General features: G+C 41.8%; 1 protein-coding gene across 1 annotated transcript in view; it reads right to left on the bottom strand.

The window, feature by feature from the left end:
- tpk1 (thiamin pyrophosphokinase 1) overlaps positions 1-27,797 on the bottom strand; it is a 44,266-nt gene that overhangs the window by 3,800 nt on the left and 12,669 nt on the right. The window contains exons 4-8 of the mRNA XM_030767261.1: positions 25,740-25,809; positions 19,935-20,007; positions 18,552-18,647; positions 16,684-16,830; positions 12,172-12,283 (exon numbers count right to left, since the gene is read on the bottom strand). Of these exons, the coding sequence (XP_030623121.1) occupies positions 12,172-12,283; positions 16,684-16,830; positions 18,552-18,647; positions 19,935-20,007; positions 25,740-25,809 (498 nt within the window). The remainder of the gene's footprint in view (positions 1-12,171; positions 12,284-16,683; positions 16,831-18,551; positions 18,648-19,934; positions 20,008-25,739; positions 25,810-27,797) is intronic.

Raw genomic sequence — 27,797 nt, 5'->3', positions numbered from 1 at the left:
TTTCAGTCATCTCGCACTTTTTCAGAACCGCAGACAGACAGTTGCATGCCATTAACTATGATCCCAACGGCACAAATGACAAACGGCATTAAGGAAAATTAAAAAAACAAACAAAAAAAAGGTTTCATCATCCATCCTACATAATCTTCAAGCTCTACGTACACTCTTAACGTCTACAAAAAAGTTGACGGTAATGAGTTTAAGATTTTAATTCCGTTATTCGATGTCTCACGGGCAGCTTCTCATAGTAGATCTACGAGGCGAGCGGGGAAGGATTAGCAAAGACGGTCGCGGATAAGCCCTAAAAAAAAAAAAAAAAGAAATGAAAACGCCGTTGCCTCGCAGGCAGATGAGAAGTCGACAAATGGGTCTCAAAGCAGTGCCCGCAGACGCTCCAGAGGATGCGCTAATGTGAGAGACTAGTGCCAAATCACATTAAAGCATCAGTCGCTTTCTCCCCGGACCCCTTCTATACACGTCCCAGAGCAGAGAACGAGAGGGAAGACGAGAGAGAGAGAGAGAGAGAGAGAGAGAGAGAGACACGTGACGGGGAATTTCTAGTATTGTTTAACTGGAACGACACGGATCGGCCCCGTTTCACCATTCATGCCGCGGGCCTCCCCGTAAAAGCGCTGGAAACCTGCTCTGGGTTGTGTACCTGTCTCCTCCACTCCAAATAGAGAGAGGTACCGTGGCGTGGTCTCAGACGCACGGTTCTGGCCATCGGTGAAGCTTCATTAAGAATCTCCTCTTCACACCGATTCTGATCAATATCTGACACCGGAGAACGAGGACAAATTAATGATCCACTCCTATTGATAACAATGAAGATGTTTGCATGCCGTAATTGCATTTTCAGCACTGAGGATGTTCACTTAAGTGTCCAATATTGACACAACAAATTACTGGCTATTCTTCCGGGAGAGAGAGACAGTAGGAGAGCGAGAGAGAGAGAGAGAGGAGGGAGGAGAAAGAGAGAGAGGGAGAGAGGTGGTGGGGGGTAGGGGGCAAAAGTTGTCCACCTAAGCGCTTCACAGTTGATCATTTGGATGTAGACGTGTAGTAGTCCACTCCTCAAAAAAAAAAAAAAAAGAAAGAAACCTGCTTCCTCTGTGACTTATCGTTTGAGGTACTGTGTGTTTGTACTAGCCATCTGGTGCACATTGATAGCACTTCCATTAAATGTTTATAGCTTCATCGGCGGGAGGTTAGAATACTGGAGCAACAACGCGATGCTAATTCGACCTTCAGATAAGGGAGTTTCTGCTTCCCTCTCAACCTTCTTCTGTGAGGAGAAGGAGTGATTGCCTTGGCAGGGAAAGAAAAACTGTAATGGAGGTACACAGAGCGCAGAACATTTCCACAGGCATTGTAGGAGTGGAATTACTTTCTTCACATGGAGAGATACTCTGAGAAGGTAAACTGTCAGCAAAGTCACCGTGGCTATAAAGAACCAAACATAAAACAATAAAACATCCATTTCAAACCCCCCACCTCACATCGATGCTGCAGAGGAATGCAAATGTTTCCATATTTCATTTTAAAAACCGTAGTTTCCCAGACAGTCAGTCAAGGGCAGAAACTTGAAGAGAGACAGAGAGAAAGACAGAAAGAACTTAGTAAATACTCCTAAATGAATTGGACAGACTAGAGAAAGAGAGAGAGAGAGAGAGAGAGAGAGAGAGAGTAGAGATTAGATTGTCTGAGAGTAAGAGATTACAAGTCAATGATACTTTTCCTGGATATAAAGCTATCATTGGGTAAACATATCAAAAGCCCTGCTCTTCGACAGAGCAGTACTCAACAAAGCAATTCTTCATCACTGAGAAAAATATAGACCAAACAGCAAAGAAAAATCTGTTGTTTGTCTGTTGTACTTTGGAAAAGGACACTAGACCTTTTTCAGCAAGCCAGTACAATGTGTCTAGACATGAAAAATGATATTGGCTTTTAGCTTGGTGTGAAAGGGTATGAGAATCCCTTTTGCACAAGAGACTAATTCCAAGGTGAAATAAGAATTGCGCTTCCGACAAAAATGGTATTAAAATTCAGTTTGAAAAAGACTGAAACCCCAATTATCGTTTCAGCGATGTCAGAAACATACACACGCCTGTTTTATGAATTGTTTACCAGCACAAGTTCCTGAACCATTTTTCTTTTCAAAATATCCAATTGTGTCTTAAGCTTTCAGAGGCCGGAGGCTTTTCTATCAGCGCCAACGATGCCCTTGTCATTTGGGCAGTGTCTCTGTCAAGGTGACCACATCCATCTGCTGTTGTTCCGACGGTAATTTGGGTTTACAGCTTCTTTTAAAATCTTTTATTTCATCCCTGAAATGTCATGCCAGGTGAAACAGAAAAGAGAAAATGATACGCCAGGCTACCCTTCTCCGATACGCGGTACATCCAGGCGGTATGCTAATAGTTTTAGACTGTGATGTGAAGGTTGATGTAAGTCTTGAAAGCATCTGATTTACAATGCTTTAGATAAAGCGCGTAGAAACTTGACTTAAACATGAGAATGATTATATTTCAAAATGTATCATAGAATACTAAATAATTCCAAACAGTTTAAGGAATCATACAGACATTCTTAATGAAAGTGATTGTTTTGACAATTCCACTGGGCCAACAACCAATGATCACTGGATACTTAGAAAATAATTGACAATAATAGGAAAAATCATGTAATCAGTTGGAATACAGGTAGACTGAAACATTACAGTGGATTTTCCCTTTTCTATGGCTGAACCAGGTGTACCACCAGGGGACAGATGTGGATTAAAATAAAATCCGAATACATGTTCTGACAAAGCACGATTAGGTAAAAAGGACTAAAAAAAATGCTAATATACCATTAAAAGAAACAATTCAGTACAAAAACCATTAGCTTAAAAACACAAAGAATCAATTATTTACTTTCACATTCTGTCTAACACCAGTCTCAGAGATCGACGTGTAGCCTTTTAAAATAACATTAATCCAATCGTTCTACACCAGGGACAAACGGTGCCTGTGCAGTCTCCCGTCTTCAAATACACGTCCTTCAATAACTAGCTCACATTAAAATATTTTCAAAGCTTTCTATTCAGAGAGCTGTTTTTATTATATAGTTCCAAACTAAGTAATCTTACTTTGTTCAAATATTTTACTTAAAAGACCAGTGGCATTTAAAAAAAAAAAAAAGAAGAAAAAAAAAAAAGAAAAATTCAAACAGTAGTTTCTCTCTGTAAAGCAAACTCAGTTACATATTTATCCCAAATCTAGTGGAGACACAGCACTGCCTGTGCAGCTCTACACTGTCAGTAAGAGTGTGTGTGTGTGTGCGTGTGTTGCGTCAGCATCTTTATCAGTGTCACTGCAGCTTATTTCACTTAGAGAGAGAGGGAGGGATGCTTTTTAAAACCACTGTTGGTGGAGGAGGAAGAACTTGTGACAAAGGGTTGCAGTAATCATTCTTTTCATCCTCGGCTCCCACACACCATAGCGCCCCAAGACAGACGGGAGAGAATAATGAGGAAAAAAAAAAAACGATGGGAGAGTCTGACAGGATTGTATCAGTACATCTGGAACTTTTATCAATCTGAACCGACCGAGGAGAAGATGGTTCATTTTTTTAAAATGAAGGTTTCGCTTATTCATTTAGTAAATGGCTGAGGAAAAAAACAAAACAAAACACAAACAAACAAGCCACAACAAACCAATCAACAAACCAAAAAAAAAAAAAAACAAAATAAAAAAACAACGGCAAAGAACTAATAATTCATTTTACTGCAGTCCATAAAGTCTTACTATTCTCAGATCACCCTAACAAAACAGGGCTTTTTTTTTTCCCTTAGTGAATCAGTTTTTTCATGGCTTAAGACAGAACACAGAATGAAAAACTGTTGGCCTGGTTGCTGGTGATCTGCTAAGAGCTTCTTAACCGAATTACAAAGGCAAAAATTACTGAACAACAACCAGTCAACCTTTTAAAAGAAGTGAAGTAGAAATAAACAGCAGCAAGAAAAAAACATTAACGGCGGGCTGTTTTTTCTTTCTCCCCCCCCATTTTTTTTGCATACTGCAGAATCTCATTAAGATGCAGAGGAGAGCAGTGCTATAGAGGGGCTAAAGAGCACATTAGTAAAATGGGAAAAGACACTTTGGGGACGGCTACAAGCACAAGTCTCTCTGAAGTCGTTCTTTTGTGATTCATTTCCTCCGGTTTGACAGCTTAATATGAAAATGCTGTGCTCACATCCCATCCATTCCAACAATCAGTAATGGTGTGGTGTAAAAAGAAAAGAAAAGAAAAGAAAAGAAAAAAAAACGAGGGGAAAACAGAAAAAAAAGGAGAACTCTGCTGAGTCATGCTCGCTTTTGCTTTACTTTGAACGTAATATGAAATTGCATTTAGTCCTGTCTCAGCCGCTGTCTTCGCACCGAGCAGTTTGTCTGTGCAGTGGTGCAGCTCCCGGGGATAGGGGGGGGGAAGAGAGAGGGAAAAAAAAACAAAAAACGAACAAAAGCTGTCATCCTTGTTTCTGATGAAGCTGAAGGTTCTTTTCTATTGCTAGTCATTTTGATATGCAAATGGACGCTGAGCGTAAAAGGGTTTGTCACATATTGTTCCATTAAGAGACTTGACTTATTTCAACACTGCTAAAAGGTTTGGGGGAAAAAAAAAAAAAAAAAAGAACCTACAGAGAGAAATTGTGATTTACGACGAAGTACCTGCCATCTCTCAGACTCATGCACTTCAAAAAAAAAAAAAAAGGGTGACGTATACCAGCGGTTTAATTTATTACATCGTCATATCTGCATAATTAATTCTAACGGTCTGTCCTCACCTTACCTCCGTTCTTGTATGGCAGTGATATCAAAATAAAATTTCTTACCCATTCGGTGTAGTCTTCCATCACTTAGAGCTCACCGAGCGGTGTGCCGAAAATTTGACTTTAGCATGTAGCTAATTAGCCTTAGCCACTTAGCCATTGCCTTCATTGTTCAAAGCCCCTTGTGGTTATCTCATCTAAACTCTGATCAATGTCCATTCCAATACCAGTGGACCAAAGTTAAACAGGAAAAAATGACATATTCCGGTAAACAAAAAGGTGTGTGTGTGACAGCTTACTACATGTGCATCTGTACACATTCCAGTGCGTCAAACACGCAAGTATATAATCAAGTTGTTTTAGAGTTGCACTTTGGAGAGGGGGAAAAAAACTACGCTATGGAAATAATTTCTTCACAGCAACTATAATAAAAGAAGAAATTACACAACAGTTTTCATATTTGTTGTGATTATAGCTGACTCACTCTCCCCACAAGGACTACAGTTATTGTTCTTTTAATTTTCTTAAAGACTCTGGTGTTTGCTGCTGGACTGATTACAGGACAAATCTGGCTTCTGGAAGATCCTTTTTGACGACCCCACTCTACTTTCTAAATCCCGGTAACCCTTCCTTCAGCATCATCTAAAATAAAACTTATCCTTTATTAAATCCTCCATCCCGGAAAAATAATCCCTGGTCCTGTTGTGCTGAGGACAGATTGCTGTGAGAGTCACAGCTGCTGAAGTTATTTGTCATGCTGGGTCTGTTATGGAGGAATAAAGATTATCATTTGCTACCTGAAATGAGAACACGGAATGCAAACCTTGATTTGACTCTTGGGAAGAGCGCTGATTGGATTGAGATATTTAAAAAGCCTCTAAATTACACTATGCATGTTCATAAAAACAAACTGTGGGTGGTTTGGCTTATATGTGCAATGATTTTTTTCTTCTTCTGTTTACTCTAAGCAACCTGGGAAAAAATTATATATATATATATATATATATATATATATAGAGAGAGAGAGAGAGAGAGAGAGAGAGAGAGAGAGTGAGAGTGAAAAGTGCTATAGTTTGCACTGTCCCAAAGTGCTGATTTTGGAGAGAATGCCAGAAAAAAAAAAACCTTGAAGAGATGGGTGGGGTGTAGGTGATGATATTAGTCAGCACCTGAAAACCATCAGTGGAAACTCACCGTGGGTGTCTGACATGATGGTGCGCTAATTGAGACATTTGATATTTGACATTTTCCGGTGACATTTCAACACTTTTTGTTGTTGTTGTTGTTGCATAGAAAACTCATCCAGTATAGAGATGCTTCCCCAGCACCCAAGTTCATCATGCTGCATCTCTTCTCATCAACGACCCCGTTCCAAAGGGTCAGCCCCTCTCTTTTTTTTTTTCAATCACAGATTTACACAGATAGCATTATTTTCAGGCCCGCTCCTGAAAGTCCGAGGCTGACGCAGGTTGCCGTGGCTACGGCTGTTCCTACATTCATCTGCGTGGACCATATTCATCTACTCGTCGTGACTGTTTTCACCTCTATTCTCTTAAACTACAGGTGCACGATGTTTCAGTCTCTCGCTACAATTGGCCTTTTATTTCCCAAACAAATATATCTAGCCATGCATCCATTCCAGAAGACCTGCCTTTGTTTTGCTTCGTTTTCGTCTTCCATTGCTTGCTGTCAGAGGCTACAGTAATGGTTTGCTGTTGTTCTGGTAATTGAGACAAGGCCTTCCATATGAATAAGTTGCTTGCCGTCAGTGTGCTATCACTGGCGAGGTGCAGAGCATAAGTCTGGCCACAGAGGCAGCTGAGGCTTGGGAGTTCTGTCATGGTCATACACTGTAGTTCTTATTAAGTTCTTTGAAATTCTTTTTAGTCTCAAATGAACTTCAAGCCCTTTTCTTCGGTCAAGCATTTCTCCTCCGGAACAAAAACTAAGAACGACGATGACAGAAAAAAAAAGAAAAAAAAAAAAAAAAAAAAAAAAGAACGGAATGACCTCTGTGTATTGATTCAGATTCAGGATAAATCTAATATGTAGTGGAATATAATAACACACATTGCGTACGTTTTGTCCTTCAAAGATTCACGATGTGAAATGTTGCGGTCAGCAAAGCCTCGCACTAAATATAACAATTTGAAGCTATGAAATAATTCAATAGACGAAAAAAAAAAAAAAAAATAATCACACCACCAGCTGGCCTTCATCCCCTTGGCTGGAAGGCTTATAATAACTTAAATCAGTGGGTGTGCTTGTAACTTCCAGCGGGTCAACTCCCAAATAAATATCCAACACCATACAAATCAATCTAGAGTAACTCCTTTTTTTCCCATAAACGTGCTCATTCACAAGCACAAATGTTCAGCTTATCTATTTAATAATTCAGAATATCCTGAATAACGCACATGCTTTAAGTAACTCAGAGGAGAGGAACATTTTCTAGATGTATTTGACTGCCATTCTATCATTATATCACTGGAATACTTCATAAACCCCAAACAAATTATACTAGCCTTCACCTTACAGAAAAAAATCAGCCCAGTAAAAGAAGACAGGACAAGCCAGGGCAGACACCAATGTGTGAAATAAATGTGATATATAACATTCCAGAACTGAGCCAAGCTGGTACAACATTACCTAGCACTTAGGCGGAGGTGAGATGTCTGGGGTTTTTTTTTTTTTTTTTTTTTTTTTAAATTTGCTATGGACCTGTGGAGGTAAGAAGGGATACACGTATTCCACTCAAAGAGAGCGAACTTGGTCTGATTGCGGCCCCTTCTCCATTTCTCATCATCCCATCCAAAACTGTTGGCAACGCTTTGGGATATTCACACCCCGTGTGTGTGTGTGTGTGGGGGGGGCATCAGAGTAGTCTAATCCTGTTCCTTTCTGATATTCCCTCTCATAAGAGGTCCCACTATGTGGTAGATGGAGAGGAACAGGAGGAGGTCTCTTAAATTGTACATGAATGAAATGAGAAGGCGTGGAGCCCCTTCTGTTTCCTTCAATTTTCTGGGCCTGGGAAGCTGGGTGCAGCCTGCAGCTTTGATCCCAGCCACTGAGAAATACATACACACATGCCTTTACTAACAAGGTCACCAGGGAAGAGAGCTGAGAAGAAGTGTATGCAGTTTTTCGGGGGGGTGGGGGGGGGGGGGCTGGCAGAAATGCAAATTGCTGGGTTTCCAGTTTTAAAAGATGCACCCCCCCCCCCACAAGAAACCCCAAACAAACACAAAACACATGTTTACAAGCATTCAGTCCCGCACAGAAAACCTCAATGACCGACCGAAAACAGTTAAGGTTAGGCACTGTTAATCAGTATTCTCAATGTAACAGCGGAGATGAATCAATGTCAGTGGACTAGTGTCATAATGGGTCATTTAACGATTGTGGAGATCTGGTCAAGATACTTTCCAAAGACCATCCTAATGTTGTTTGATTAGATCTATTACATTTGGCTTTGCTCTTAGAGAGGAACATTAAATGACAGCGTGAGTCTGTTTTTTTTTTTTTTTTTATTAGCCTTTCAAGTCTCCTCTGGCTTTTTCCTCAAACGTATTGTGTGTGTATCTTCCCACAGCCTCAGACGGAAACTCCAAAATGTCACCGAGATGAAAACTCCTGAGAGCCATCGCCTCCAATTCCTAACGACATCCTTTAATATTTGGCCTTGGGTTATGTCTAGTGGCGGTGTCACAGGAATAGAACCGCAATGGTCCATAAACGCTTTCTATTAGTAAGAATGGGAGAGCGAGGTGCTGAATCAAACAGGGTCATTCTGAAACTCTATTAAAGTGCCATTAATGAGTAATCCACCACCTCTGTGAGACTCAGCATCAGTGTCATCTCAGAGGAGATAGACGGAGATATATATACACACGTGTGAAAAGCTAACCTGTTAACGGCCTACCGCTGCAATCTCATCAGGAAGACCTTGACCGGGTAAGGTTTCAGAGCTGTACGGTTTGGTCCGCGCTGGATGTGAAGCAATTTGATTTAGAGAGTTTATGGTTGCTGGGAGTCATCACGTCTGGATAAGCCATGGCACAGCGACAGAGAAATCATCTGTGCGTATGTGTGTATCTCAAAGTACATCTGCGATACCTGAAGCTGTTCAGTGCTTTGTATTCGTTTTCAGTCTCTCCATTGTGTGAATATATTAATAAGGCCTTGTGTTAGGTTCTGTTTACAGCTAGAGGTGAGATTAAAACTACTGATCCACCATTACAGTAGTTTTTGCGCCCCCCCCCCCCCCCCCGAATAAATAAATAAATAAATAAATAAATAAAGTGCAGTAAGCAGTGGTCTATAAATCAATAAGTAACAGTGGTTGATGACTTTTATGGATTTTTCTATCACAGAGAACATCTGTGTGTGCTAAGGCTGATTTCATTGGGGTTTCCAGAACATTCTTAACTGAAAAGAAGACACTGTGTAAGAGGCTTCTAATCTAACTCCCCCTGTTTTCAGTTGTTCTCGCACTGGTAACCCTGACTGGCTGAGCATGTATTAAAAGGTTTCATTCATATGTACTTGTGATTTCATTAAAATGATCTGAGGTTGTGACTTAGCTGAACGGGCCATGATCGCCAGGACTGTTTCAGTTCATTTAAGCACTAAAAAGAAACAAACAAACAAAAAAAAACAAAAACAGAAATGTAGTTTTTCCCCTTTAGTAGGCTTGTTATTACAATTCAGAGCCATAGGTATAAAATGAACGTTGCATCTAAAAGTCTCGGAGCATCTTATTCCTGCGGCGCTAAGCGTTAGCAGAAAAAAAAAAAAAAAAAAAAAAGAAAAGAAAAGAAAGACAGGTACATGCGGTCTACCTGGCTGTTCCTTAGACTAGAATGCTTTCGCGGTTTCCCAAGGGCTTCATTAAAACATTTCCCCCAGGGATGCCACTGAGCCCCAGTCATACATATGCAACACTCCTAGAGCTCCCTGTGTGTGTCTTATGCATGTGTGCAAGGTTTTGATTGAATTTTATAGTTGTTTTGCATGCAAGGGTGTAATGCAGGAGAATGTTTAAGGGTGTTCTAAGTATCATCTTTCCTCTGGCTACAGATGACATCTTGTCGGAAGCTTCTAGACTCTCCCCCAGCTCTAAACGTCTCTTGAGAACGTGAAGGATGAGGTAATGGCGTCGGACAAACAGAAGCTTTCATGGTATGCTAAAAAAAAGCATTCTTGCCTAAGGCTGAAACGTGCTGTTAGCATCCAAACTCGTAACAGCCAAACCAAAGCGGCGATGCTTATTCTTACTAGTAAGCGGCGAAATTTTGGTTAGCGTTTGGTTGAACATCTACGAATCCTTGGACCCACTTTGGCTGATTCAGACTCTTCTTTTCACTTTGAAGTTCAAAATGAATCGTGTTCAATTTCAGCACATTTCTCCACTTAACATGAATGAAATACTTTAAGAAATGTTGACATTTACTTTTTCATAACCTCCCTGCAAGTGTGAACCCCAATTAACCAAAATCATCAATATTCATTTTACATCCTCCTAAACAGATATTTGCCATCAACGTGTCTTTCACAACACAAAATGCAACAGTCTATATGAACGGATGTATAGAATGTCATGTTTTACTGTCAAGACCCCAAAGGAAATTACATAAAGTATGCAGCTAAATCATTATGCAGCTAATTATCAATCAGAGCCTTATTTTCAGAACCTGGTTTCATATAACCATGTGTTATTATAATTCTTGGGGGAAATCCATCAAAGATTGTGTAAATACAATGAACCATTGTTACAAGTCAAAACCTCAACATTCAAGCCATGTCATCAGTCAAGTTAGTTTTAAAATCAATGTAGACAAGATGCTAAAACCCCCTGCTATGTTACAGATTTTGCCTGTCAAAAGATATGTTTGGGATTTGGGACTCCAGCTTGCATGCATTATATGAGGAGACGATTACCTGGCACTTGATATTTAAACCATTCATTTAAACAAAAGAGGATGTATGCTTTACTTTGACATTTAGAACATTCTGTCAACTTCGTCGTGGGATGATAAAGGCTTTCTATTGTGTTTGTCAAGTGTTTGTTGTTCGCAAAAAGGTGAGCCCTTCGCTCGACATGTAAACAAAGCTCTTCCTTTGTGTTTTTTTCAGGGGAAAACACAAGCGGAGCACAAAGACCGGCGTGACCCCCGGAGGGGGGAAGCTTTCTCAGCGGCCGTCTAAGCCGAAACACGCGCACCTGAGGAGCCCGGGGGAAAAAAAAAAAAAAAAAAAGTCACCAACCTGAGGATTACACTGCTGGGCTGAAATAAGAGCATCCCGGAACTTTCACAGCGGAGAGTCAAAAAGCAAACGTGCAAAAACACGGAAAGCTAATTGGGAATGACAGTCGCTTTCTTCTCCTCGGGAACGATACTCTCTTTCCCCTCAGGGGCGGTGCGGCGTGGCGTGGCGTCTCCTCGCAGGATTTGGAGGGAGGATCAGGGGGGCTGGCACTGCTGGCTTGGTTATGTTAAAGTCATGTATTTTTCACAAAGAGCTTGCCTCCGCGATGCCTCGTCGCCTTTGCCGGAGATTATTTTCAGTGACAGTGCGTGTTAGCGGATCAAAGCATATCACTTCTGCAACATTACTATTCTGTCTAGTCTGTTCTGTCAAGGACTAGTCTGGCATTGCTCAAACGGGTTTTTTTTTTCCCGTTTAATGCAGGTAAGGAGTGTGCCGGAGAGCGACGGAGCTTACGCCAACTAATTTAATTATCAGATCAGAATGGGGTAATACATCGTGATTTTCGATTCTTTAGGTTTTGTTCATGTTCGTTTAAGGAAAAAAAAAAAAAGACCCCAAAAAAAACAAAAACGTGTTTTTATTCTGCTAATGCAGTACATTATACTGCGTTAATGAGATTTTAAAAGCCTGCACTGTGAAATCCTTTATGTTGGCTTTGAGATTTCGTTGTATAACCTTGAGCGAATGTAAAACACATCCTATCATTTCGAAGATGAGGGGGATGGATGAAAAGGATGAAACTATACGCTGTCAGGAAGGCAGCTTCTGACATGTTTGGGTCAGTGGAACCCTGCGGCTTCATATTCACATTCAAGCGTGAAGCCACCTCAGTACCACAAAAAAAAAAAAAAAAAAAAAAAAAGGAGACTTTATCTTGAATACTGGCAAAATGAAATACAGGTCTCATGTATAGTGTCAGCTGCTACTTCTTGGAGATTTGTGAGAAAAAGAGATTTGCATGTCTCAAGGTTTTATCTAGGCCACTGGCGATGTAAATAGGTCTTGGAGATGAATATGTAGCTGCGGAGGAGCTCTCCAGAGAGAGGAGCTGTCAGTGGCTGAACAGGTGTGTCACTCACCTAGGTTCCACTTCAATCCTGTGGTGAGTGTGAGACAAGGCCCGCCCACTGGGATCAGGCCACACCAATTGCCTTCTAGACCTGTGTTTACATTCAGCCTATGGCGTCTCCCCTGAAAACAAGACACAAAGCAGGTTCAGCGTGGGCCTTCAGGCCTCTACACACTCACTCTCTCTCTCTCTCTCACACACACACACACACACACACACACACACCTGCATAAACATTGTCTCACATCAGTCGGCACGATCCTTTTCCCCACACTACTGCTGGGTGCTAGTGTAATCAGATACACTGTGATGCATAACACAAGGATCTAACATCTAACATCAGAACAAAAGGTGAAGCAGAGCAGAAATAATAAACCTGTTATCTGCCTTTACTGGTTCAATAATCTCTCTCTCTCTCTCCCTCTCTCTCTCACCTCACAATTATTTTCTTGACTTTCCTGGAAAAAAAACATTAAAAGTTCAGACTGGTACTAATTTCAATCAGAGCCTCTGTTGCATCAGACATACACACACACACACACGCACATGCACACACACACAAATAAAGACTAAAGATGCTGAAATCTTCCCAATAGCAATGGATCTCCGGAGGTGCTGACATGTTTGAGAACTTTAGCTGTACAATCCAATTACCACCTTTCATCGACCTTACAGAGAGATGAATGCAAAATAGCAGCCCATAGCTCTTTGCATTAATCAAATTTGTTCCACTGAGGGAAGAATGGCAATCAAATACCCTCACAATATACACTTAACTCAAAATGGCACTGGGTCCACTACAGAATTCTGACACAAGCTGAGAGGTATGGGGAAAAAAAAAAAAAAAATCAAAAGTAGGTTTGCGACGTCGGAAATGAAGTCTTTTTTTTTTTTTCTAAGGTCCACTGTGCTTTATGCCAATAGCCCACTAGACCGAATTTGCTAGAACAGTTTGCATTAGACCATGCATTGGACTTCAACACAATGTTTTAGTCTGTTATTGATTGTAGTGAAAAAACATTAATAGTGTGTTATGCTGGCAATACACCGTATTACAGTCTAGGGGAGTTGGTTAGACCAGAGTAGAGTGTTACAGGCCTTATTTGATGATGTTAATGGTTTAATGGACTGGTAATTTTATAGCACTCCAGTGGACCGCATTACAAATGTAAGAGACTTCAGCAGTCTCATTAAAGATTGTAATAAGTTGTGATAGAGTGCAATGCACAATACGCATGACAATAGAACAGTAATACCTTGCATTGCAACGTAGTAGACTTCAAGACCATGTTCAGGGACTACCAGTTTTAAACGCTAATGGCTAATATTGTAGATATGCAACGTAAGCTAATACGGTCTAAGCGTAACTGTACGAGACTGTTTGGGATTTGGAACAGGCTTTAATAAACTGTTTGGGACTGTTGGTTTGGCTGGACTGCCCTGTGAAAGCGAGCGTGAGGGAAACAGGTTAAAGGAAACACAGCTGTGTGATTCATCCTCTGTTTTTCTTTTCTTTTCTTTTTTTTTTTCTTTTTTCCTCCCGCGGTCTTTAGAGTTTCAGATATCCTGTTCATCACAAAGTCCATGTCTAAGACTGTGACTGTGCTCCACATGAAAGAAAAAACAGTCTACCTTATACAGACTTGTGCTAACGACAGTACAAGAGTCAATGGGAAGAGGCACACGCGCGCACACACACAAAAAAAAAAAAAAAAAAAAAAGAGGGAAAAGTTTGGATTTACTTTTTTACATCAAAGCTTAAAGTTTCCCAGGGGCAATTCTTCTGGTTCTCTCTCTCTCTCTCTCTCTCTCTCTCTCTCTCTCTCGCACTCTGTCTCTCTCTCTCTCTTTGGTCTGTTTTAATACATTTTCTGTGTCCCCATTTTCCATTTGAGTGAACACTCTCCTCCACCAGGCTGCCTTATTATTGAGGGCTGTTGCCAATGAGGCCATGGACTCACACATACCTCTTCTCTGGCTTTTCTGCCATTTTTCAGTGGTTTGTGCCAAACAATGTCAAAAAGGCACGAGCTCAAAGGGAAGTGGAACAGAAGTTTGGGCCTCAGACAGCCTGACTGACTTTTGGAACAGATGTTGGCCGTGCTGTCTGCTAATCTTAGGCCGCGCGTGGGTCAGAGAGAAGAGCGAGAAGCACAGACGTCCACGCTGATCCTAAGAAACGCGGATGATTGTTAATCTGATCTAAATCGCCAACGGTGATCTAAAAACGCCAACGGCGGACGCGGCTCTTCACTTTGCTTCGTTTCCACGCACACACACACACCACACGCACACACACACACGTGCACACACACACACACACACACACACACACACACAGGCTGCGGAGTATGTGGTGCCGCATAAGGAGCGGTGAAAGTACAGGGGGGAGTATTTCGCCAGAGCCCTCCCCCAGAAATCCCTGTCAGTTCTGACCACTGTATCTGACTGCTCCTCATGACGTACGGCCCCCTTCCTTCTCCTCTTTTCTTCACCTCCTTATCTCTCTCTCTCTCTCTCTCTCTCCTTCGCACGCTGTGTGAAAGTACAGGAGTGCAAAAGAAAAAAAAAATCACTTCATCATTTTTCTGGGACCAGAGTAAATGATCGCACTTTTGCTGACTTCACCCACAAAATGATAGACCTTGGCCGAAAAACTGAGCAACACAGTGGCTGCTTTTGTTGTGAATATGGGGACCTGCTCTGATTATAGAGTTTTCTCCGTGGCAACAGTAGTGAAACACATCATATGGCGCAACACATCATATGGCACAACGCACAACAGACGGTATTTAGAGACTACTTGTTACCACGTACGTAAACATATCTCGACATGAGTACAGGAAACAACGTAGCGCACACAGGAAGTGACAGCAAGTCGCCTGTCGTTCACTACAGTGTCTATCCTTCACTCCCTCTCATAGGAATGACTTTCCAGTCCTCTACCACTGGTGTGACAGAGAGGGCACTTTGTGCTATCTAATGTCTGTGTGTGCCCTGATGTGTGTGTGTGTGTGTGTGTGTGTGTGTGTGTGTGTGTGTGTGTGTGTGTGAGGAAAAGCAAAAGCCACATTCACGCCCATATTTCAAAACACAAAAGTTCCATTAGGAGACAAGACCCAACATTGCCACTGTGCCTTGCTTTCTTGCACCACACAACCAAATATAGAGGAGCTACAGTTCTGGGCTGCAGTGAGGGTTTGGGTGCAATTCTGGAGGCTGTCATGACAAATTTCTTTTTGTAGCATGAGGCATGCACCAGCTGAATTCAGTAAGACACGGTGGAATAAACAATGAACGGGATCTGTTTCCTGCAAGCCTGTGGCTAATTTTTTTTTTTTTTTTTCCCCTCTGTGTAAATTTTTAAATGTGTTCTACCAGATGCTAGTTTCTACTTCCTACATCATTCAAAGCCGCTGCGTATTCCAGAACTTTCCCTGTGTAGACTCTTAGGTCAAAACACACTGGGTCCATATGTTCCAACTACAGCCACTAGATTGCTTTGTTCAAAGGCCTGTGTATGATTTTTTTTTGGGGGGGGGGGGGGGGGGGTGAACGTGTTTGTTTGCCCATTAAAAAAAAGGTGTAAGTTCCATTTCTCAGTTCCTCTGGAACCTCACTTAGTTTTATTCATGGTCCATTTGAGCAGTGATTTTTTTTTTCTTTATACATATCTTTTTTTCTGACCACTTTATTTAGCAAATCCACATAACAGTTTGTCTGCTCTTGGATGCGTCTCACTGATGCAGCGCATTCCCAGAGGACTAACCTCCTCTTCTGCCAATTAGTACGTTTCTGAGAGGCTACTAAAGGGAGAAAGTTTTAACCAACTTCAAGAAAAACAGTGATGAGATGAAAGGTGGCTGACCCCAGACAGCAATAAATAAATTGTTTCTGAGTCAAAACTAAATATACATTCAATTATTTCTTTAATTCATTTGTTCAAAAAAAGAATAAAAGAAACACGTTGGAAAGGAAATTCACTTGCGCTATATTATATACTGAATCTATTCAGCTTGCAATTTGGTGCAGGAAGCTAGGCAGTCGTGTATTAGAGAAGAATAGAAAAAAAGAAAAAAAAAAACCTTCCCACAATATGTCATTTACAACAATGAAATTAAATCCATTTCAAATAAGAAGCTGCAAATATGAGTGATTTACAAATGTGCAATCTTGTATTATTTCAGCTATGGAACAAATATTACTCACACAAATGACAAAATAATTCCCTCAATTTATTCTCAAATTCAATCTGCAGTGCAGGTAATTGTACGATTTCAGTGGCTTGTGAGGTCCCTGTAGAACACTGAATGATGAAAAGCATTCATAACATAAATTTATACCTACAGTAACGCCTCAGAACAGCCAGCCCAAGTGTCTCTCTTCCACATAATTGCTGAATATCAAGATGGAACGCTAAGTCCTGCAATCAGTGTTTTAACCAGAGTGTGTGTGTGTGTGTGTGTGCGTGTGTGTGTGTGTGGGCTGGGAGCTGATTAACGAGGCGCAAATCAGTGTTTACCTCTCGGAGCAGACAGGCCAACGAGTCACCCTGCAGGACGACCACGGGAAGATTGGTCATTTTCTGGGCATGGTACAGCGTCTCCACGGTAGCCATGATCTGGTCGAAACGACCGGCCAGTCCACCCAGGGTGACGATGACGTCCACCTGCAAACAGGACGAAAGTCGTTCTGAACGGATGTGAGAGATTTTAACAAAGGTTTGTTTTTGGGGGAAAGTTTAATAAACAGCCTGTGTTTAAAGCTGATGGTTGAAAGGCACAGCCTAAGTGTTTGGGAGATACATGTACGCGATTACCCAGATGAATGATGTGCTATGATTTGCCATTGGTATTTTGTTCAACATTGTATTTTTTTTCAATGACAGCACAATATCACTGCACGATAACTGCCGAGAATATTGGACTCTTAACAATATTTACTCGTAACAGGCGCATACGATGTGGTATAAGTCCTTCATAGTTTCATACAAACGCAGAAACCTCTGAGGTACCATTACTGAAATGAGTACTTTTCGCCAAAATCCGGCAGTATGTTTTTTTTTTTGTGTGTGTGTTGTTGTTGTTGTTTTTTGTTTTTGTTTTTTTTTATGACCCTCAACGCACATTAAACCTTTAAAGCTCTTTATACTTTGGGAAAAGACAGACGTGCAGGGGAAAGGAACGGAAAGTGTTGACTGTGCAAAAGCGGTGCAATTATGAGTCTCCACACACTTGACTGATGTGTAACCTGTCTCAGCGAGAGAGTGAACGCCACATAAAACTCTTTAACATTCAGCCGGCGTCACTGGCATATCTGTGTCATTTTCCATTGGCTCAGTCCTAATAGACCATAATTATAAGACCTACGAAGTATAAATCAGTCGCATTACATTATCGGAGTAATTATGACGACAACTCGATAGAAATCCCTCAGAGGTCGCGGGAGCGCGAAGGTTCGGCTGTCGGGCTTCTCGTCAAACTTTTTTTTTTGATGCTCTCTGAAACAGACACCCTGAAAGTGAGACAGGAGCAAAACTGGAAAGAAACAAACAAACGCAAACCGAGAGCTGGCGTTAGACTCGAGAATAGAAAAGTGTTAAGAAAAAAAATCCCCCAAAAAAATCCTCTCTACCTCTCTCTGGAGGATAAGAAGTGTGAGTTGTGTTTGGTTATGTTGTGGTTGATGGTCATGTATTAGTGAAGGGTTGGTACCACCCTGTGATGGCCAGGACGATGAGGGGCCTTCAGACGGCCTGTCAGAATGAGAAATCAGTTGGGAGGCATGTGAGAGAAACTGTCAGAGAGACACACACAGACACACACACACACACACATTCACATCCTCTCTGACAGCTGAGGAATGAGGTGAATACACATAGACACTGAAGTGTGCCGAACAGAAACAGGTACTGCGAAGCAGTAGGTAACCGTCTACCAGCATCACCAAGGTGAAAACAACAACAAGTAAACGAGTACACAAATAACTACGTCAAATAAAACCCTGTCCTCCATGTCTGGTTTCAAGTTTAACTCCCTCCTCTTAAAAAAAAAAAAAAAAAAAAAAATTAAAACAAAAAGAAAAACCCACAATATTTCATAATTCCTTTCAGGCCGGCTCTTGATTGATGTAGCCCATTTTCTCTGAATAGCGTCTTGATTGGAGCCATTGACAGACTGTCTGCATTGATCTGGATCCGAGAGCCGAGCCGTATCCGAGCATAAGTATAAATATTTAAGCAGCGCAGCGGCATCATCGGCGAAGCGCGCGGGTGAGATAGCGGGCAACGCTGGAACGTACCGGGGGGGGTTACTGAAGTTCGCTCGTGAGCGTGGCGCGAGGCAGGTGAGACGATGAAACGGATGGTTCTGGAAAAAGGGAGGGACCCACCTGTACTTGCCGTTGTTTCGTTTCTTCCAGCATGAGGGCGAGGCACTTGGTGAAGTCGGTCAGATCCTGATCTGATGTTTCTATCAGCCTGCATTTCTGCATGCACAAAGATAAATAACACAATCTAAAGACAAAAAACGACAACAACAACAACAACAACAACAACAACACAGAATGAAGCAGAAGAGCAGCAGAACACTTGGGAATTGCAAAAACACTGGCATTTTCCTTTGAAATTCTGACTAATATTTGTTTTTTGACAATCAAAGTGGAAAACACAAGTGTGCAATTTTAAAGTCTGCGTGAGGCGGAAACACTTCACTACAATTCAAAAAGAAAACGGAAAAAAAAAAAAAAAAATCCTCACAAAAACATGAAAGCACAATATTTGTCTATATTTCTCGGTGTAAAAAGAACAGTGTTTGAAAAAGCCCCCATATCCTATAGCGCCCATATCCACAAGTCTAACCCCCGCCCCCCCCCCATATAAAATAATAAATATATAAAAATCAAAAAATCTCAAAACTGGTTCTTACTGGGGGGTTTTTTGTGATATTTCTGAATAAATCGTCACTTTAGGGGAGCTCTTTTTTCGAACAGCTCGTGGAAATGTGGCATGTCAGGAGTGAGGAGAGCGCTATTCTTCTCCTTTAGCTAAATCTTCTTGGCGGGACAGGTTTGTGTGCACGGGCCGATTCAGGTGACTTCACTTTCACAGCGGGAACCACGAAAAAACCCGCTTGAAGCGACTCAGCCAAAAAAAACCCCCCAAAAAACCCCTCGTTCATCTTTCAGTTTGATCTCCGCTTTATCCCCCACAGACTAAAACTCTCTTTCCCTCCGTTTCTTTCATTCATATTCACAGAGAGACACGCTAGAACACGCCCGCGTTCCCATAAAAGCTAAGGAATTCTCCCAATAGCTCCCTATTCAATTCAATCCAATTCGAAAAAAAAAAAAAGAAAAAGCATTCTCCCCCTGGGTTTCAGTATAAAATGAACTCTATCCCGTAGGTCTGGGTACGATATGAATTCTCCTGGAGGTCTCAATGGGAAATGCATTTGTGCAACATTAGTATAGTGTGAGGGACATGAAATAGCTGACACACTCCTTTCTCTTTTTTTTTTCCCCACATGTGCTGAGAAAATGAAGTGAAATTGACTTCATCTCATCTGATGTGCAACATGTGGTGTAGGAATCACCTTATTTTTTTTTTTGTTTTTTTTTTCCATCTGCATTTCAAACTAATGGCCCTTGTTTCTCATATAGCGGGGGTCAGAGGGAGAGCAGTTAATCTATGCCTCACCTTTGAATTACAAATTATAGCTGCTTGTGAAAGAAGAGAGAGAGAGAGAGAGACAGAGAGAGAGTGTGCAAACGTACCTTTTCAGAGTAGAAAGCTTTGACCTCTGGCGTAATGGAATCAAAGTCTCCGCTTATGTAGTCCGGGAGAAAACTTCACAGAGTGACAAAAGAGTGAAGAAAAAAAAGAAGAAGAAAACCCCCACGAGGGAATAGGTAAAAAAAAGAAAAAGAAAAAAAAAAAAGAAAAAAAAAGTACAGTTTAGACAGCCCAAATTCCGTTATTCATGTGAAATACAACAGTGTCTGTGACACAGACCATGGTAAAAACCCTCTGTCAAAGATTTTTTCCCTCCCACCCCAAAGCCACTCAAGACTCCTGTCGGTCTCCGGCGCTACCTGTCCTCTACCATAACAAAAACACAGTCCAGACGCACCTGCTGACAGCAAGTGTAATGGTGCACATTATAAACCTCTTTCTCTAGCGCGCTTCTGAATATTCGCTATGCTCACAAATACGCCGTTATACAGATCTGAGATATGAGGATACAATGACAAGATTGTCCTCGCTCTGGTGAATCGAATATTCCTTTTATTCCTTTATAAGACGGATCGCATTGTGTCTTTTCTTTTTTTTTTTTTTGCCTTGAAAAAGAGAGAGGGGGGGGGGGGGGGCGGGGGCTTGGGAAGCAGAATACGGATGCGGCGGCGCTGCTATCTGGGAAGTATTAAAGACTCAAAGTTGCGATTTCATGCTTGAGTGGATATTGTATGTAGCTGGAGAAAGCGCAGTGGTGCGGAGGCGGCCTGCTAACACTGATACAGCGGGGATTACGCTAGCACCGCTCTAGCTCCACTGACTCATTCAGGGACCGACAGCACAAACAAATAAACCATGTTCAGACCCCCTGAAAACCTGGTGTCACCTCGCACTGTTTCACCAACATACCAAGTGTGAAAAGGCACAAGTCTCAAAATAGAAACATAATAAAAAAAAAAAAAAAAATCCTTTCCCCCCCCCCCTTAAAAGGCACAGTCCACATTCTCTCTTCATCACACGGTGAAATATTAGTGGCTTTGCGTTTAAAGTCTTAAGGGCAACTTTATGTTACACACTATACTTCTGCATTCTTCTTCTTCTTTTTTTTTTTTAAAACCCGTTTCTGACTGGCATTGGAAATCTCAAAGGGGCAGAATGACGGTATGTTCCTCCGTCTCAGACCGAAAGAGGCTGGAATTTCTGAGAGAGAGAGAGTCTCTTTGTTGCAGTCACAGCATATGTACTGTTGTCATGGCGTCAAGGCAAAGAGACTATTCTCTCTTCAACAATGGATCATAAACACATCCCGTTCCCATTGTGCTGCAGCCTTAAAAAGCGCAAGCGTATATATCTCGTAAAGGCGACCGGCCTGGAGGTCAACGTTTTATGAAGGTAATTAGAGAGCCTGCAGACCCTAAGAAGAAAGATCGTCTAATTGGTGTCTCTCCTTTTCCATCCGCGTCTTCCATTACGTGCTGAGCTGACACTGATTAAGTACGTAGGAGTCAAGGGGAGTGTTCCTTTGGTGACTGCGGTAGACTTTTAAGGCCTCCCCTCTGCATACTGCTTCGCGCGATTGACTCCTCGGCGAAACCGTGGAGCATAAATAAGCACCTCCTTAGACAGGTCAGCGGTCGCATTGAACTGAAACCAAATGAGTCTTTTCCTCTTGACATTTCACAGGCCGTGCCACATGAGACATCTTTGGTAACGGGTCAGATCGAGAGAGGGGGCGAAGGGGGGGGGGGGGGGGGGGGTGGAATCCTTTTGCGTTCAAATGAAAGTGTCACTTAATATTACCGGCAACGTGAAGATGTCGATGCCGGGACGCTGACGAGGTTTAGGGCTTGTGTGTCACAATAAGAATCCGCGGAATCGTTCCGGGGGCGGGTGCAGCTTGAAACAAAACGAGGTTCACTACACAAACACGGGCTCTCCTGTCGCATCTAATGGTTGATCCATTTTGTCACAGCACAGAGAGACGGAAGAGACGAGATTAACGATACCAGCTGTGGCTTTCTTGTTTTCTTTTCTTTTCCGTAAATGACAAAACAACGTTTTTCTACGACATGAAATGATGCGGTTTTATTCTGATGGAAAAACCCGTTTTCCCATTGGATATCATTGATCCAATTACAGGGAACTAAACAAACAAACGAAAAACAAAAACCCCCATTTTTTTTCTTTTGCTAAAAGACAACCGAGCATCTGCCTGAGAGTCACATGGGTTTTCTGTTTGTATGCCGGGGCTGTATGTTCTCCCTCCCAACGGTTTAATTATGGTTTTGCACAAGTGCAATCAGTCTTCAATTGTAATGTGAACTGCTTTGCCTCTTTCCAAAGTAATTCATCAGTTGGTACGTGTAATCATATGTTATTAAGCTGAGACTACCCTCCACTCTTTTTACATTGGGGCTAATATTAAAGTGCTTTGGCAAAAAACGTCAAACAAGTCTGCGCGTATTCTCATTAAAGCCTGTTAAGAACTCAGAGGAATTTTTGAGTTTGACGTGGTAATTTTATTTAGTGTTGTATTGCGTATGTTAAGTGCAGAATCCCCTCTCCATGGCGACCGTCTTAACAGGTACGCCACTGAAATTTCAGGTTGAAGCAAATTTGAAAAACGCATCCAAAAAGCTCAGTTTACGTCGTTTGTAAAATCGTTCATGTCTTTTATCTCCCCTCATATTTCCTCATAATGTCCATTCAGTCATGGAAATTGCACCACGAGCGCAAATCTCCCGTCTGAATCGCTAACGCCGAGAGCGCAAACTTCAGGGTATGTCAACGGGCCTGTAAAATCACGCCAGACTCTCTGCAGTTTGACAAGATCATCAGAGCAGACAATCATGCCTTGATTACCTCTTACACACGAGTCTCCTTCATAATCAGCAAAGGTCCTGCAGAAGGTCAAAAAAAAACCCCCCCAAAAACAACAACATTCTATGACCAAAATCATGTTTGAAATAATGTGTCAAAACAATGTTGCACTACACATCCAAACAGGCTGTGCTCTCGCTCAATTTGAATATATTTTTGTATTTTACGCTGTCACCCCAATCATGTTACGTGTGTGTAGCTGATTGCATCCTTTTTCACTTGACACAAAACACTATTTTAAAATGTAAATAATCAAAGTGATCCTTTTTTTTTTGTCTTTCGTTTTTCTTTTCTTTCTTTCTTTCTTTCTTTTTTTTTAACATGGATTTCAAGATTTGGCCTCTCTCTCAAAAAAAAAAAAAAAAAAAGAAAAAAAAAAAAAAAGAAAAATGGTGGGTGAGGCGACCGGGAAATGTTTACTCAAGTCGGTCCCCACAATGTTGTGGGGTCCTCACATGACCAGTGGGTTTCACACGGTCATTTACAATGGGATTATAGAATCTTCATGAATCCTCACATAAACGATTCTTCAGCATGATCACAAGCACAGAGCATCTTATAAAGCTAACAGAAAAGCACATCAGCTTCTCAAGACAGACAGAGAGAGAGAGAGAGAGAGAGAGACAGAGAGAAAGAAAGATGAGAAGGTTAGTGTAATTCTTGTAAAGCGTATATTTCATGCTTCTTACCGCAGGTAGGCAGTTATTTGTCAGCTGGCTGGGCTAGTATATCACTGTTTCCATGTCCAATAAAATAATGCAGGAGCAAGAATTTGACAAGGCTTTTTCAGTGCCTCTGGTTAAGACATTCTTCCATCATATTTCACCGTTAAGCAGCACCATTCAATTAAAACTTCATATCCCACTGCTGGGTTTACAGGCCTTTTAAACACAGCACCGCAGATCCAGAGAAGCAAATTTCAAAATACAAACGTAAAAAAAAAATGTCCACAGTGGCTGCACTACAGTCATTTCCCCGTTTTATCTGTTCTGGATTTGATACAAGGCATGCTATTGGTCGTTTGCGAATTAAACATCCGCCGGACCTAGATGACTGAACCCAAAACGACAACCCCCCCCCCCCCCCCCCCCCCCCCCCGCCCCCAAAAACCCAGCGGAGAGGGGATGACGCCGCACGGGTGGCCGTGCGTGTTGGGAGAGCACAGCGTGGCCACTGTGGTTTTTATCGCTAACGCTGAGGGAATCCAGCATTTTAAACTAATCAAAGTGCAAACCCAAAAAGGTCACTGCATTAATTACATTTTAAGAAAATGCGAGATAATGACAGGATACCGAGCGTTCGCAGCGTCGGCTTCCTCAGAAGATCTGCCTGTCCGTCAGAGCGCGTTTGTGCAAAAAAGGGGATTAAAAAGACGTAATTACTGCGCCTGGCGGTAATCGGTGGAGCTCTGTTAGTCGTATGAAAGCTGTTTACCCCCGCTCTCGACGGAGTACCGCGGGAACACGGGAGCCCCACCTCGCAAAAAACAAACAAACAAACAAACAAAAAAAACCCAAATCCACTACTCTGGTCATTAAACGACTGTGGGACATCTGTGAATATGAACGGTCTCACGCTGCAGTTTGGAGAGGAGAACGTTGTCAGTAGTCAGGTGATCGCACAACCATTTTTGACTACTCCTCCCTTCAACAACATTGCCTTGAGTGAAGATAAAAAACAAAACCAAAGAAAAAACAAAACAAACAAAAAAACCCCCCCTCATATCTCTATCTCACATCCCATTTATCTCCAAACTGAGATTGTTCTGTGTGTTTCTTTTCACGTCTATGACTGGCACATATGGTTAACTATCACGACAGAAGAACATTGTCTTTTATGACAGCTCTGAGGAACAGATACCGAAGACAATGACACATCCCAGGAAAAATATCCACGACGAGAGCAAATGTTGCTGCCTTAGGATATAAAATAAGCCCATTTCCACACGTGGAATACTGTATAATAGAATGGATTTCATTTGCTTTTAGGAGGCCCTTTGAGACTTGTTTGACAGTATTGCCGCACATTGGATGGCAGTCGCACAATAGCTTTCCAACGGTTTTACTTAAATTTAATGTTTCTGGGAACACATTGGACAGATCATTAAGAGCTTGATAAACGTAATATTTCTCCTTTTTGATTCACTATAGTGTACGCAGTCTTACAATAACGCAGCTGTTTCTCAACATCAGTCAGAGCCATGTCAGATGACGAGATTACTTTAAAAAAAAAAACCCTTCGAATAACGTAGCGCATTTTACAACATGTCAGCGTCACGTTTTGGTGGCCTCTGTCTCTCAGCTCCAGGTCTCTGGGTTAACCGTGTATTTTGACAGGGTGGAATGAATTTCCATGTTTTAAGACACCATCAAATCAAATGGTAATCACTGCTATACAAACTCTTTAGAGTGTCAAAGCTTCTAATTTCGCTAAACGAGAAAAAATTAACTTCTAAATGAGTGCGGTAATTGTGGTATTTTGACAAAAATGTAGATCAGCAATTGCCTGAATGGCTTTGAGATTTAAAAAAAAAAAAAAGAGAGAGAAGAAGAGAGACCCTCACATTGGAGTGAATTGACATGCCAACATGTTAGATGTTTCACGCTGGATTTCAGCATGACACCGTTATTTTTAGTTGAAGGGAACCTTGGGGCAGCTTCAAAAAGAAGAAAACATTTTACAAGTTTGTGAGCGGGAGATGCCGCAAAACTTAAAAGGAAACCTGGAGATGAATTTGGTGTGTCAGACAGTGACAGCTGGAGATAGATTGAGGGTTCAGGCTGCTCAAACCACTCTGTCAGTCTCCATACTCCAGTGAGTTCTTCTATATCCCTGGATGGAACATCGGGGCCCGGACGTCGCAAGATCCATCTCTGCCCTGCGATGGTCGCCCAGGGCTACCTCTATCAGACAAGTCAATAAGGAAAGGGAGGGGGGGGCAAAAAAAACACAAAGTCTGTTCTCACCTTTCTCGTCGCCCGGCTGTGAGGTGGTACAGATGGTTAGCCCCTCCGTCGGCACAAGCACGGATCACCGCTGGAAAGAACGGACCAACAGAGAAAAGTCACGTCACGCTAACTTTCCATTCCCAGGTCAGTTTGGCTTAATCAACTTTTTTTTTTTTTTTTTTACTTTCTACACAGAGCCATTCCACTGGCACTGGCCTTAATACAGCTCATTAAAACTCCGCAGCGATGTACCCGAGATGGGAAGTTCGGGCTAAGATGACACCATGAAGGTCTAAAGCACCAGGGGAAGAAAAACAAATAGATTATTCTAGAACATGGTCAGGGTGACAGTAATGGTTCCCTCACGCCTGCTTGCTGAGACACTCATCAGTCCTGTGTGAAGGTCAGCTTGTCCTCCGCTCTCTATCATTACACTGATAAACACGGCGAGTCCTGTCTTGTCCAAGGTAAACAAACTGATTTTGAGGGTTCAGAGAGTAAAACTAAGAGTGCTATCCACACTTGAAAAGTAATCGACTGCATATTAAATGACTCGGGCCTCTGTCTACATGTCTCTGCACATCTCATAGGTTTTGATTTTTTTTTTTTTTTCCTCCCCTCTGCATGTTTGGGATCACCAGAGTTCAGGGCAGAGGCTACCTGTACCATCCTAGAACTCCCTGTTCCTCGCTCAGAAAATTTTTTAAAGAACGACCCAGGAATAGCAAAAAAAAAACAACTACAAACTCAGGCTTCGAAGCGCATTTCGTGGGGAAAAACTGCGGAATAAGCGAAATCGCGCTTAGGGAACTCTCTCGTCTTTCAAGGACCAGGTATACATTAACACCTCTCTAATAAGCCCAAAGACTGCCTTTATCTCAGATTACTTCTACATATTTTAACATCTCATAAGGCTACAAGGAAGGCATAGAAAAATATCATGGGAAGAGTTCCCATGCACAGCGGAGAATATGCTACGTGTAATTCAAAAAGTCTCCTGTGGTTAAAAAGTAAAACGCTGGAGTTTAATGTAAAACTTTGAAGACTGCAAGACAAGAAAGTTTATTTTCTCTCCCCCCCTCCCCTTCAGTTCAACCTTGGACTGAACTAGACTCAGCTGACTAGGGATCCATTCCCAAGATAACGACAGGTGGTTACAGATATGAAATAACAAGAGTGTTTCTTCTGAATGCATTGCTTATGTTAAAACAAGGTACTTTCAAGCTGAGAAATTTCCTTTGAAGTATTTTTTCTGCTTTATCCCCCCCCCCGTTTATCACATGGATATCGAAAACAAACATCTCTAAACCTGTTTTTCAGTCTGAATCAAACACACACACACACACACAGTGGCAGCACATGTATAAACAGGATATCACGCTTTTAAATAAAAACTAGGAACAGTACTGCAGGGACTGAACTCCTTTTTTTTGGGGGGGGGGGGGGGGGGTCTATCTGCATGCTGGCATTTCAGTCTGACATACTGAAAAGATGTTCATTATGCTAACGTCAAGAGAAACCTAATCTCGTTTGAACCGTTAGAGATGGACTCAAACAGAATCCCATCAAAACCCACGTGGGAGATCTCCACCTGCCTGATTCAAACACGCTGCTTCAAAAAGGTGAGATTCTGGTCAGAACGTGAGGAGGGAAAAAAAAAAAAGTAAGTAAGTAAATAAAGAAAGAAAGAAAAATGAACTCCCTTGAGGAGTGGAGAAAAAAATAAACATGCCACTGTAAATCTCCGTGTAACGTGCTGTAGCTAATTTAAAAGTGCCACCATCAACAAAACAGAAAGCGCGTCATCTGGACCACACACGCGGTAAACAGAACGACTTTTTAAAAGGGCGCCGTACTTGACGAATGGGCAGCGAACGCTCATGTCGAACGAAATTCTAGACAGGAACAATAGCGTGAACAATATGAGCGTGTCGTTCAGAGTGATGATCTAATGGCATACAAGTGATAGAATATAAATGCTCTCCATGGAAAAGTCAATAAAATACAGTCATCATGTTCCGTTAGCTGTTTTGGTGCCAAAGACTTTGATGGTCTCAGTGATTTTCTTTTCAATGA

The sequence above is a fragment of the Chanos chanos genome, chromosome 3 (assembly GCF_902362185.1).
Source record: "Chanos chanos chromosome 3, fChaCha1.1, whole genome shotgun sequence".
NCBI lineage: Eukaryota > Metazoa > Chordata > Actinopteri > Gonorynchiformes > Chanidae > Chanos > Chanos chanos.
Note: the sequence above shows the minus strand (reverse complement) of the source record. Positions and strands in the feature narration are given on the sequence as shown.